Here is a 13,486-nt window from a genome sequence, read left to right as displayed (position 1 = left end):
GAAACACTCAGGTCTATTTTTAACTCAGAATAAATCTCATCAGGCATCCTTGGACAAAAACCAAGTCTTTATTAACATGTATGTAGGCAATAACTTGATTAACCTATGAATTCCTGTCTAATTAGTATTTATCATGAAAGGCCCATGAACTAGTCTTATATCCTTATTTATATTAGGATAATTTTTTTGTGCATTTGAATTTACAATGATCTTGTAGTGATATCAGCAACTGACTGGTAATTACACTAATTCCCAGCTTTTCGCACTATTGGTAACTAGATTGATAATTAACCCACGGATAATCCATGGCTGGTACCTTATTTTTGGCATGTCGTTTCCTGATTTTCCAGCTAATTTTCAAGAGGATACTAATTCCTTTCACCTTAGAGAGATGTTGGATTATTCTGCAGAGAAGACAATGAATAGGAAGTGGCGGAAAGTGTCACGGAATGAGTGGGAGATAAGACCCCTCTCGAATGACAGTAACCTGCATTGCTTAGGAGTTATGGGGACTCCCAGGAAACATTTCTGTCACCCATCAGGAAACAATTTTTCCTTCTATGGCATCATATAAATAGTGATTGCTCTTAAGCAAAGCCACCCCAGGTTGCTGCTACTTTCTTATAAATTATCTGCATAAACAAATTATTTAAGGGAGTATGAATAATATATTCAGTTTCCATACTTTGGGACTCCTATTTGGGTTCTTTTTTTGCAATATCTCCCTTGTCACTTATCCAGTTCCTCTCCATACTTGTAATCAAAAGAATCTCCTAGCAGATGATTTATTTCCACCAAGAGCCAGCACCCGGCTTAGCAACTAAGCAGCACTCAATAAATAGAGACTACTAATATTATTTGTTAATTATTATGATTTCACCCCTGTGTCTACTCTGTCAGGTTGTGATTCTGTTAGAGCATACGATAGATAATAAAATACGATGATGTCTTCAGTGATCAGAAAATAACAACAAAATTAAAAATTTCTGACCACTGAGAAGGGACCAAGTAGAAGTGAGTAAAAGTAATGCAGCAGTTAAGACAGAGAAGGGAAGGTCATGTCCTGCAGGGAGCACGGGACTTTGTGGAAAGAGGACACAATGGATCACAGCGGGGCCATGTGTGCCCCATATCACATGTACTGATAAATCCTGGAGTCACGGCTTCAGCTGCTCCGTGCTGCCTCACATCCTCCGCTGAATGAAAAGTCCCTCAGTCCACAAGGGGATGAAGCGGAGCTGATACCAGCTGCTGTGGGCAGAGCTCACCGTCATCTGTCAGTGTCTGCACCTGTCTCCTTGGCACCCAGCGCTTATTAGTTGTTAAATGCTTCCACCTCTAGAAACAGTTTGCAGTGCATTCTCAGAAAGCACCTGTAACTGGCCCGATCCAAAGAGGATTCCTTTATTCATTTCATGAATGTGTTCATTTGTTCAACCGTTATTTACTGACTCCTTGCCATAAACCAGCCTTGTGTCAGGCACTTGGGTGCAGAGCAAACCTGGACATGGGCTCTGTCTTCAAGAAGCTCCCAAACCAAGAAGTCAGGACAGGGGATGTAAATTGTGACTTGGCAGAGTCAACCTTAGGTAGACTGGGATCAATGACAATCCTGTTTTCAGCCTCTCAATCTGACGCTCTGGTCCCTATCAGTTTCCTGCACAATCTAGCATATACAGGAAGAGATGCTTTTGTTCAGCCGTTTGCTCCCCCACGCACGCCGCGGGGTCTTAGGAGCTAACGCACTGAATCTGGGAAGATTTCTTTCCTTCTTTGCCAACAATTCTAATGACTTTCACAGTCACCCCAGACTGTGAGCTTTAAAAATGAAAAAAGCACTACATGAAGTCACCAAGGCAGAGAGGAATCAGGATGTCATTACTTAGGAGAGTTGTGACTGGCCAGCAGTTCTCCAATTCCATGACAATGGAAAAGATTCATCTTTTGGAACATGTTTTATCCAACAGCTTATTAAGACTCCCTCACTGTGTGCATGCCCAGTCAACTAAGAGACCCCCTCCTTCGTTATCAGCGAGTACATCTAATCATAAAAATGTTTAAAGAAGATCCCTTAGACTTTTAATTTGGGTCAACAGTTCCAACACACATCATAGACAAGACCGCCCAGCTACTATTTTATGTTGCTTTTAAAAAATAAACTTTAGTTATTTTGATACTTGCTTACTAGGTGTACTTCTAACCATAATTAGTGTCTACCTAAGACATCACTCCCTTTTTTTTTCTCATAATAAAACCCTTCTTTTCTTTTGGAAACTACGTCTTTCTCAGCCCAGTGCTTGCCAGTACATGGAGCTGACTCTGGTTCTCTGCTGGAGGGGAAAATCTCATGAGCAAGGCTGATCCAATGAAAATCAGGAGCCACTGAGCAACAGGTTGGCTGGTCCATTAGGATCTTTAGCACTAAGGACCAGAAGGCCTGGAGTTGCCAGGAGCCACCTGTGCCACCACAGGGAGTCTACATGACAATGGAATCAACATGGAGGGAAGCAGAGCCAAGAAACAGCAAGAAAGACCAACCGCTTATGAAATCGGTAAAACCATTGGGTCCAGTAGACTGGGTTCTCAGGGAGCAAATATTAGAGTCTGGGACAAAGATTTTGACCAAAGCTCAAAACCCGTGAAAGCAAGGAGGCAGAAGCAGGATTTGAGATAAGAAAGAAGTCAAACTGTGGTGATCCAAAAAGCCTTGGTCATGCTGGGAGGAAGCTCTGGATTGAGTCCTCGCCATTAGAACTGTCCAGTATTGGGCAGAAAGTGCTGACCCCTTATATCCGGCTCCTTGTTCAGTCACCAGATGCAGGCAGTCCCTGGAAGGGTCCGTCCCTGGAAGGGTGAGACCCTGAGCAAGTGGCTCCTGCAGCCAAGGAGATCAGGAAGAAGCTGAGAGCTGGAGGCCACTGGCCGACCACACTGCCCACAGTGAGGCAGCGAGGCATTCTGGGTGGTCCATCGCTGTGTCACCATACAGCTCTAGTAGAAAGCACAAGCTCAACCCAGTTATATGAGCCAGTAAACTCCCTCTTTTCTTCAAGCCAGTTTGAGCTCAGTTACTTTTACTGCTAATCAAGAGAGTCTAGGCTTCCCTTCAAAGTCACAGGTCCTCTGAAACTTCATGATTTCAGCAAAATATACACTCCCGAAGTAGACTGGGGAGCCCAACTGAAACCCATACTCACCAACACGAGGGCAAGCATCGCAGCTAATCAAACCCCAGATCTGCAGTCTGCAGCTGGCTCACACATTTCAAATGATCAAATACCGAAGATGGGAAATGTCTGTTTTACTGGGCTGAGGAGTTTGTGATTAAAACTGCCAAGTCACTGGGCAGCAAGGACTTTGGTTTGGATGTCACAGAACAAATAAAGTCCAGCATATTGACATGTGAATAAGCTTTATTATAATGGGAAGAAGACTTCTCAGTTTCACCTCTGGTCAGAAAGATTCTCTCTAACCTATTTATCTCTCAGGAATTCTCATTTTCTCAATAACGGAATGTGTTTGCTTCTCTGAGAACAATGATTCATACGCTAATAATGCCTTCTTTGTCCCTGCAAGTGACCAAGTTTGTAATAGTGAGCACGAGAGGAAAATCGAACCAGCACTTCAGGCTCTTACTGGGGGAGCAGTACTTATTAAATTATTTTCATATGTGCAGAAGTTCATTTTTACTCTTGGTAGCTATTTTGTTAACCTTCTGAAATTCCAGCAATATGTCAATTTATAGCAATGTAGCATAAAATTTGCAATTCCAACACCCCAATAAAAATGATGTGAATACACACACATATTTCATTTTCAATATATATATCACACATATATCAAGAGGTGCAACAGCATATATCAATAAGCATGTGTAAGCGTGTCTGCATAAGGCGGGGGAGAGAGAGAGAGAGAGAAAGAGAGAGAAACCACAAAGACACCAATGTATGTCACGGTCTAAAACTAAATAATAAATGATAATAGTGTAAGGAGGAAGCATTGTTCAGCACCATTAGGTAATTGAAATTAACTTGATCTTGCCTGCCTTTAGAACCTTCCTTGTTGGAATGAGTAAATTATGTTTACAAACTCCTCTGGATAGACTACTTTTTGTAGAGTTTCTTATACTGCAACTCAACTGACAGAATCCAATGCTTGGATTATCAAGTATCTCAGGGTAATTTATGGAAGCAATAACAGTACATATGCTGTGGGTCTCACCCCGAAACCTGTTTAATAAACATAAAAAGCAAAAACAGGACACATGTTACCTCCAGAGTGTGGCGGGAGGCCACAGAGCAGGACGACTCCCTGTCCTTCACGCACTGACACTGTACTTCTCATTTTGGTTTGAAAATTTTCAAGATCTGATTTGAAAACAAAACAAAACAGAATTTCAGAAAGGACCATAAATTTAAAATGTTCACACAGAGACATTCCTCTTTTTTAGGATAATAAAAAATCTCTTCTCAGGGACCTCAGGAGGAAAACATTTAACATTTGCTTTGAGAAGGAAAAAAAGTAGGATTTTGATTTCTTTATGAAGGCGTCTAGAAATTCAGCAATAGAAACAAAAATACATACCCACTAATGCTGTAAATTAAACCCACATATTCCTTTTTATTTGTAGCTGTAAAAAAAAATACAAACTGTTTTTATCATTGGCCAAATAATTTTTTTCAAGTATTTAATAAAGCAATTAAGGCAAATAATATTTTGATCACCAGTGGTTATTTATAAAAACCATTTAATTTCTTTCAATAATAATCCAGGACAGCAAATTCCAATTCATATTCTCCAGCTTAAATTACAGCATGGAGAAAATTCTATGGGCTTCATTTTGAACAAAGCTTAAGCCTATGGGGAAAAAAAGAAGAAACATTTGTTTCTCTAAACTGTGATTTAAAAAAAAAAGTACTGTGCATTCCATAGTTAATATATGCTGTGGTGTCACTTTCTGTATTAGAACAACTGCAGTGTCCATTTGTGAAATAATATACTCATTTCATAGCTTTTAAGGGTTGATATAAATTGCCTATGTGGTGACGATGAAAAGTAAGGCAGTGTATGTATTTTAAAATACAACTTGAAAAATTTCAACTTTGAAAAATGCAAAACCCAAAATAATCTTCTGCAAATTGATAAAACTACCAACTGTAGACATGTATGAATTTTCTGAGTACCATAAATCAATACATCAAAGGGAAATTAGAAGGCCTATGTATTTCATTTTATTGTTACTGAAAAACAGTATTAAATTGCTAGCTTATAAGCATGGAATAAAGCAATTCAGCAAAACTCACATATATATGTGTGACTATAAAAGGAGAAAAAAATAGTGTTGATGGACTTATTTTATTCAGAAGTTACCCTACAAAAGTGATATAACGTAGCATTGTATCATCTTAAATCTATAACCAAATGCAACATTATCAAAACATTAAGGTTTCTGAAGTGTAACTGAGTTGGAACTGCAAAACTGGACCATCCAAATGTTCCCCAAAGACTAAGTAGAAGAGTACATCATATCAGAACGCAGCCCATACATGGAAAAATAATTTCAAATCATGATATTTTGATAACCAAGTATGCATCATAATTACTGCTTTTCTGTCCAATTCCTTGTTTTCTTCTGTTATATAACTTCACCTCATAAAACATATTCATCACCGATTTTACCTAGAATACACCGAAAAGGATAAAAAAAAGGTTCTACGGAAACTAACAATGTCTCTTCTCCTCCGTAAGTGAAAAACCTCTTTTGCCTAAACACTAACGCTGTCACAGGTTTGTCCATTGCTCTGGACATTTGCACTGATACTATCTCTACAGTATATAAGGGCAAAGAACATTATTTTTGGATACCTGATGTGGCCAGTTCATGGAGAACATGCATTAGGAAGAGCAAACAAAAATAACTGTAGTGGTCTTAGGTGTTTTCCTGGCTTTTTTTTTTTTTAACCCTAGGGACTATAGAGATAAAAGTAGTAATAAATATCCAAAAAGTTTCCGATTACTGAAATATCCTGGCAGATTATATATGCAACCCAAACCCAAGTCAAGGCTGCCTATGGTCCAATCTTGACAAGAGCTGTATCAGAACAAGCCCTGTTTAGGAGTCAAAATAAATACGAGGTCATTCCAGAAATTATTTGGTAGAAACCTCTCAGATTTTTCTTCCTGTCTCCTAATTCTTGCAAAATGTGACATTATTATGGAGCCTCTAATTAGCCAGATTTTAAGAAGAAACCAACTTCATAAGGAGCATCTACAAAGAACTACAACTAGCATCATATTTGATGGTGAAAGACAATGTTTTCTGCCAGCATCAGGAATATAACAAGGACGTTCATTCTGGCCACTTGCAGCTAACATCATACTAGAAGTTCTGACCACTGCAATAATAAAAGAATAAAAAAGAAACATACAGTTTCTAAAGGAAGAAATAAAATGACCCCTATTTGCAAATGATACGATTGTCTAAATAGAAAATAGGAAGGCACCTACAAAAACAAAAAGCAAACTAAAAAATTCCCACTACAAAGTGAGTTAAATAGGTCACAGGATACAATTTCTAGAGAGTAACAATAAACCTGCAGAAACCAAAATTAAAGATACAAAACTGCTTACAATCATTTCAAAGAAAATACAGTACTTACATATACACATAATAATACATAAAAAGGATCTATATGCTGCAAGTTACAAGATACTGATAAAAAGGAATCAGTCTAAATAAAGTGAAGACACCTACTGTGTTCATGGATTGGAAGATTCAGCATAGTTTCAACTGTCCCGAAATTGATGTATAGATTTAATGTAATTCCTATCAAAATTCCAGCAAGGTTTTTGGTTGGTTTGTTTTACTTTTATATTTTTTGTAGATGTAGACAGGCTTGTGCTAAAACATACATAGAAAAACACAGGCCCTAGAATAACTAAGACAATCTTGACTAAGAAGAATAAAGTGGAAAGAACCACTCTACCTAGTATTAAGACTTATTATGTAGCTACAATGAACGAGACAGTGTGGGAATGGCAGAGGGACAGACACATAGAACAATAGAATAAAACAAGAGAATCCAGAAACAGATGCACACAAATATGCTGAGCTGATTTTTGACATACGTGCAGACGTAATTCAGTGGAAGAAGGACAGCCTTTCAATAAATGGTGCAGGAGCAACTGGACAACCATAGGGGAAAAAATGAACCTTGTCCTCAACCTCACTCATATATGAAAATTAATTGAAAGTGGATTTGAGTATAAATGTAAAACATAAAAATATAGAAATATAGACCTTTCAGAGAAAAATATAGGAGCACATCTTTGGGATCTAGGGTTAGACAAAAAGTTTTTATGCTTGACAGTAATAAACTGGACCTTACGAAAATTTAAAACTTTTGCCTTGTGAAAGTGCATGGGAAAAGGATGAAGAGACAGGCAACAGACCAGGAGAAAATATTTTCAAGTCCTCTTAAAACTCAATAGTAAAAAACGAAACTATCCAATTAGAAAATGGGCAAAACAAAGAACAGGCATTTCATTGAAGAAGATATAGAGATGGCAAATAAGGACATGAAAAATGTTCAACATCATTAGCCATCAGAGAAATAGAAATTAAAACGGCAATGAGGTATCGCGGCACACCTAGCAGAATGGTTAGCGACACCTATCAGAACTACAGTGACAACACTAAACCCCATAAAGGATGTGGAGAAACAGAATCGCTCATACATTGTTGGTGGCTGTATGATTGTACAGCATTTCACAGCCACTCTGGAAGCAGTTTGGTAGTTTCTTCAAAAACTAAACACACCATTGCCATATGATCCAGCAAATGCACTCTTGGGCATTTATCCCAGGGAAACAAAAACCTATTTTCACAAGAAAACCTGTACAAAAATGTTTGTACAGCTTTATTAATAATAGCCCTGAACTGGGGACAACCCAGATGTCCTTCAATGGATGAACGGTTAAACAAACAGTAGTGCACACATTTCCTGGAATACTACTCAGCAATAAAAAGCAATGGACTATTGATACACCCCACACTTGGATGAATCTTCAGGGAATAATGCTAAGTGAAAAAAGCAATCCTGAAAGGTTACATGCTGTATGACTCCATTTATATAATATTTTTAAAATTACAGAATTTCAGAAACAGAGGATGCATTAGTGGTTGTCACTGTTTAGGGAAGTTGGGGCAGGGATATGGGTTTGGTTATAAAAGGGCACTGTGAGGGATCTCGACCACAGAGTGGATACACAAACTATACATGATACCGTTATAGAGAACTAAACACACACACACACACACACACGTACATATACAACTGGGGAAATCTGAATTAAAAACAAAGATAAAATCCAGCTCTGCATATTTTTTTACTTCCTTTCCTCTTCCTCCACCCCACCTACAGGTCGCAAGTGGCTCACTGTGATTACCCTTCTGGTCGCCACCTGTGCTGTGCTGCTCTAAGATATCCCAAGTTCTGGTCACACCCTGGAGACAGTATCTCCCAAACTGATATCAAACGGAGGTATGCAGAGCCAGGAGAGAAATACACTCCTTACTTGCCCATGGACCATTCCTAGTGTATAAAATACTCTACCTTGACACCTGTCTGTTAATTTTATTTATTGGGCTAGGTTTTCTATGGGCTGCTCAAACACTTCACACTTTCAGGTTGATCTCCCCTAGAGGGGTGGGATAGGGAGGGTGGGAGGGAGACACAAGAGGGAGGAGATATGGCGATGCATGTATATGTATAGCTGATTCACTTTGTTTGACAGCAGAAACTAACACACCATTGTAAAGCAATTAAACTCCAATAAAGATGTTAAAAAAAAGAAGAAGAAGAATCCGCTTGCTAATTCAGGGGACATGGGTTCAAGCCCTGGTCTGGGAAGACCCCATGTGCCACGGAACAACTAAGCCCATGCGCCAAGAGCCCTGCTCCGCAACAAGAGAAGCCACCGCAATGAGAAGCCCGTGCACTGCAACGAAGAGTAGCCCTCGCTCGCAGCAACTAGAGAAAGCCCATGCACAGCAACGAAGACCCAGCGCAGCCAAAAAACACCAGTCAAGTTTCTAAGGGAAAATTCTACCATGGCAGGCTACAGGTGTGTCCTAGGAAAATAAAAATGGTTCCTTATGTAAAAACAATGGCTTGCTCAACAAGTTCAATAGTATCTTAGTTTTTCTTCCCCGAAAACGGAGCCAAGAAAGGACTTGAGTGACCTGTGCTATATGGAAGATGATCTCGGAAAGTAGGAGGGAAGGAGTGGGGTGAATAAAAGAGGGATGGAAGAAAAGCCACCAGCTGGTTACATTACTGAAGCTGCTACTGTAGTCAATAAGGGATTGATTCTGCATGAACCTCTGATAAGCATACAGAATGCCTTCTAGAACCATCAACTTGAAAGACGGGAGTCAGGGGTATTTGAATACAGGCTCCCAACCTTACCAGTGAAGGGTTTTCCCTGGGGCCAATCATTTTCCCCTACCCATCAGAGCTCTCACTGTGAACTTTCACGCAACTGTCCACCCCCACTGCACATTAATCAGAAGTGGGCAGAGGGGATTTAACGCATTTTGGGGATACCAAAAATGTCTACTGCAAATAGATTTCATACTTAAAAGCCCAGCCTTTTTACAGGTTTTAAAACAGGTTTGTGTTGTAAGTTTCCAAGCAGACTTACATATGCAGTATTTTCTAAGCCTCCTTAGGGAACAGGGAAGCACTTAGTAAGATCTTAACATCTTCAGGAACTGTGTTTTTTAAACACAGTTGAAATACTGGCACAATGGGTGAACTCTAAGCACCTAGGAATACTTTACAAGACCTTTCCCCACAAATATATCATAATTCAGCCCCTTCTCTGCCTCTCATCACCCCATTGCTCCAGCAACCCCAACTCTCAGCCACATACACTGAAACAATAACAAACTATTTGTATTTCCCCAAGCACAAAATGCTTGTCAAAAATCATGCAACTGACAATGCACTTTTATTCATCTTCAGAACCAGCTTCATCCACATCCCTTTCTTGAAACTCTTGAAATTACCTCCATCCTTTCAATTCTGTTTTTAAATTAATTAATTAATTTATTTATTTAGGCTGTGTTGGGTCTTCGTTGCTGCGCGCGGGCTTTCTCTAGTCGCAGCGAGCAGGGGCTGCTCTTCACCACGGTGCACGGGCTTCTCATTGCAGCAGCTTCTCTTCTTGCAGAGCATGGGCTCTAGGCGCGCGGGTTTCAGTAGTTGTGGCATGCCGGCTCAGTAGTTGTGGCTCGCAGGCTCCAGAGCACAGGCTCAGTAGTTGTGGCGCATGGGCTTAGTTGCTCCGTGGCACGTGGGATCTTCCCGGACCAGGGATCGAACCCGTGTCCCTCGCATTGGCAGGCAGATTCTTAACCACTGCGCCACCAGGGAAGCTCCCAATTCTGTATTGTGTATATTTTTCTATTTTTCCATTTTGTTCTCCTATCCTGGGGGTCCACCAAGATTAAAACACGGCCATTTTCATCTGTTTGTCTCTAGTCTATTACATATTTGCTGCCATTGTGTGGGTCATCAACACACATCTGCATCCATCATATCATCTTCCTTGGAATCGCCATGGTGGGCCCCCCACCGAAGCTGAATCCTCTGTGTCTGGGTTGCAGATTTCTTAACTTTCCACCAGTGAGGATTAGGAAAAGAAAACAGGAGTGGCCCCACCAGCGATCCTGTCTTTGCTCCACCATAATCCAGATCTGCAAGATTGGAGGAGTTACCACTTGATCATCTGTGCTTCCCAGCTTTTTATTTGTAAACTGCGGACAACACCTGCCCTCTGAACCGCACGGAGTTTTTTGAGATAGGCTCTCTAGCATCGCAGATCTGCAAGCCCTTTGAAAAGTAAACAGAATCATAGAACTGCAAGGTTCCCTTATTCCTTCTGAGACTCTGGTTTTACAACTCTCCTTACTTCAGTCTCTCTCATCCCATCTGATTTCAAACATGCAAAGATCACTTCATCTAAAAAGCAAAATATATCTTCCAATAACTCCCATGCTCCACTTTTCTTAAACAAATTCCCCTTTCCCCATGATCATCTCTCTGTTTCCTTCCTTTTTTTTTTTTTTTTTTTTTTTTTTTGGTACACGGGCCTCTCACTGCTGTGGCCTCTCCCGTTGCGGAGCACAGGCTCTGAACGCAAAGTCTCAGCGGCCATGGCTCACGGGCCCAGCCGCTCCGTGGCATGTGGGATCCTCCCGGACCAGGGCACGAACCCGTGTCGCCTGAATCGGCAGGCGGACTCCCAACCACTGCGCCAACAGGGAAGCCCTCCTTCCACTTTTTAACTTGCATTGAATTTAAGTCTGGGTCCTCTGGAGTCAGATAAACCCATCTACAAATCCCTTTCCTGAAACTTACGTGTTTGACCTGTGCTAGATTACTTCACTTGTTGATCCACAGATTCATCATCTGTAAATTGAGGATAATAATAGCAATTATCTCTGCTATTGTTGTGAGAAAGAAATAAGATAGTCTACATCATTGACTTAAAATAGTGTCTAACTTACACGTGTTCAAAAAATAATAGCTATCGTTTTTCTTTACGTCGTCTCATAGATCTCACCATGTCTGAAGCTTCTACCATTGTGTCTATACCAAAGACGTGCTCACCAAAATTCTGATTCAAAACATGCATTTTCTGCATGCCTTCCAGACACATTTTGGCTATTCATCTCATATTCAACATTTCATTTTCCTACGCTTAGAGTAGCCCCTACAAAACCCTACAACTTCCATCATTGTGTTGTTACTTTCTAAGACGCCCACCTCCAATTTGTCACTCCTCATTCCTACTTTTGTTCAATCCATTCAATTTGATCATGTTAATTGTTTTGCAAAGTTCAGCCTCTTTCGTCCCATTTCTCATTTCTCACTACCACCGTTTTAACTGTACTGGAAAAATTTTATGATGCCAATTCACCTGGCATGTACCGAGCATATGGCTCCAGTGTGCTTGTCTCTCAGATCTCTGCACCCCCAATGTCATAATACGCTCTATCAAAACGGACTACATGCATATATGAAGGAATTCATGGATGAATGAATTTGCTAGGCTGTGGGATAGAATTTCCTGGAATTTATCTCATTTAATTTTCACAAAAGCTCTATTTAAAGGTATTATTTTTCCATTTTCCAAAAAAGCTGTGGCTCAAAGCAATTACAGATGTTGACAAAGGTGATGCGGTAAGTGGTGGAGCCAGTTCAACTGATTTCAAGTCCAGCTCTTTTTATCTTTATACTATGTGATAAGTCCATCCAGCCTTTGGGCTGGTCTCCCTACCTGCGATCTCTCCCCTCCCATCCAATTCATCTGTCTTGGACCCAGAGAGCTGAGTTCAGTTTTCTTCATAAAACACATATCCAGTTTTCAATACCTGCTCAAAATTTTATATGAAATTTCTCATTGCCTAGATGATGAAGTCCATTTTCTTGTCCTAACATTCAGTCATTCACTCGACACGTATGTATTAGTATATGTACATGTATATGTATATATTTGTGAAATATGTACCTATGTTCCAGGTATTGCCACAAAAGAGCTCGGTTTGTCATTTGGAGTATTTCTGCTTCTAAAACTTTACTGATGCCCCATCATCCTCCTTTCAACTTACGTTAAGTATCTATATTTCCAGGTCTAGTTAAAAATGTTCACCCTTTGTGAAGGAAGAGTTCTCCGATAATTCTGAACTACATGATAACTGAGTTTTAGATTAGTCTGTCTCACAAGACTAAGGCTGAGGGCTCAGTCCACCTCCATCTCCTTTTTGCCTTCCACAGACCTCAGAAAGCACCTATTCAGTACAAATGGCTTCAACTCAAGCAGTATGATTCGTCCCCTCTACAAAAGATACCGTCCACTGTTAAGAGCACACAGAATGCTGTGCCTAGTAGGTGCTCTCTAGCAAGCCCTTCTGTTTCCATCAGTTGAACTGCCTGTATTTATTAACGGAACTGCATCACCCTTTTTACATTTTTTTGTTGAAATTAAATTACTAGTGAAATACTAAAAAAGTTGAGGGAATAAGTGTGTGAAAAAAAGGGAACTGTTGTTTATAAAAAAAATTTTAAACTTTTGGAAAACTCAAGGAAAGAAATTCACCCTTTCCCCAAGATTGATGCTAAAATAGAATACACGATGCAAAATACCATAAAAGCTTATAAATAAAAAATAAAAATCTTTAGACTATTTCTGTACCCAGATTACTTAAGAAATATTTTTTACGTTATCACTCAAATTCAAAGAAAAACAATAGCTGGAAATCACAGGAGATTCATAATAGGTGTGTTTCATACAAATAACAATGAATTCCTGCCTTCCATCAAGAAGAGTGCTTGGCACTGCATTAAAAAACAAAAAGCAGAAGACATATACAGTTTCATAGTTGAAGCAAAAATAAAATTGTTATAATAAAAGGTAA

General features: G+C 39.8%; 1 protein-coding gene across 2 annotated transcripts in view; it reads right to left on the bottom strand.

The window, feature by feature from the left end:
* Positions 1-13,486, bottom strand: part of CNTN3 (contactin 3) — a 245,037-nt gene that overhangs the window by 141,591 nt on the left and 89,960 nt on the right. For both annotated transcript variants that reach the window (XM_059075925.2, XM_059075926.2), the window contains exon 4: positions 4,272-4,367. In XM_059075925.2, coding sequence (XP_058931908.1) covers positions 4,272-4,367 — 96 coding nt within the window. The remainder of the gene's footprint in view (positions 1-4,271; positions 4,368-13,486) is intronic.

Source organism: Kogia breviceps, chromosome 10, assembly GCF_026419965.1.
Source record: "Kogia breviceps isolate mKogBre1 chromosome 10, mKogBre1 haplotype 1, whole genome shotgun sequence".
NCBI classification, from domain to species: domain Eukaryota; kingdom Metazoa; phylum Chordata; class Mammalia; order Artiodactyla; family Physeteridae; genus Kogia; species Kogia breviceps.
Note: the sequence above shows the minus strand (reverse complement) of the source record. Positions and strands in the feature narration are given on the sequence as shown.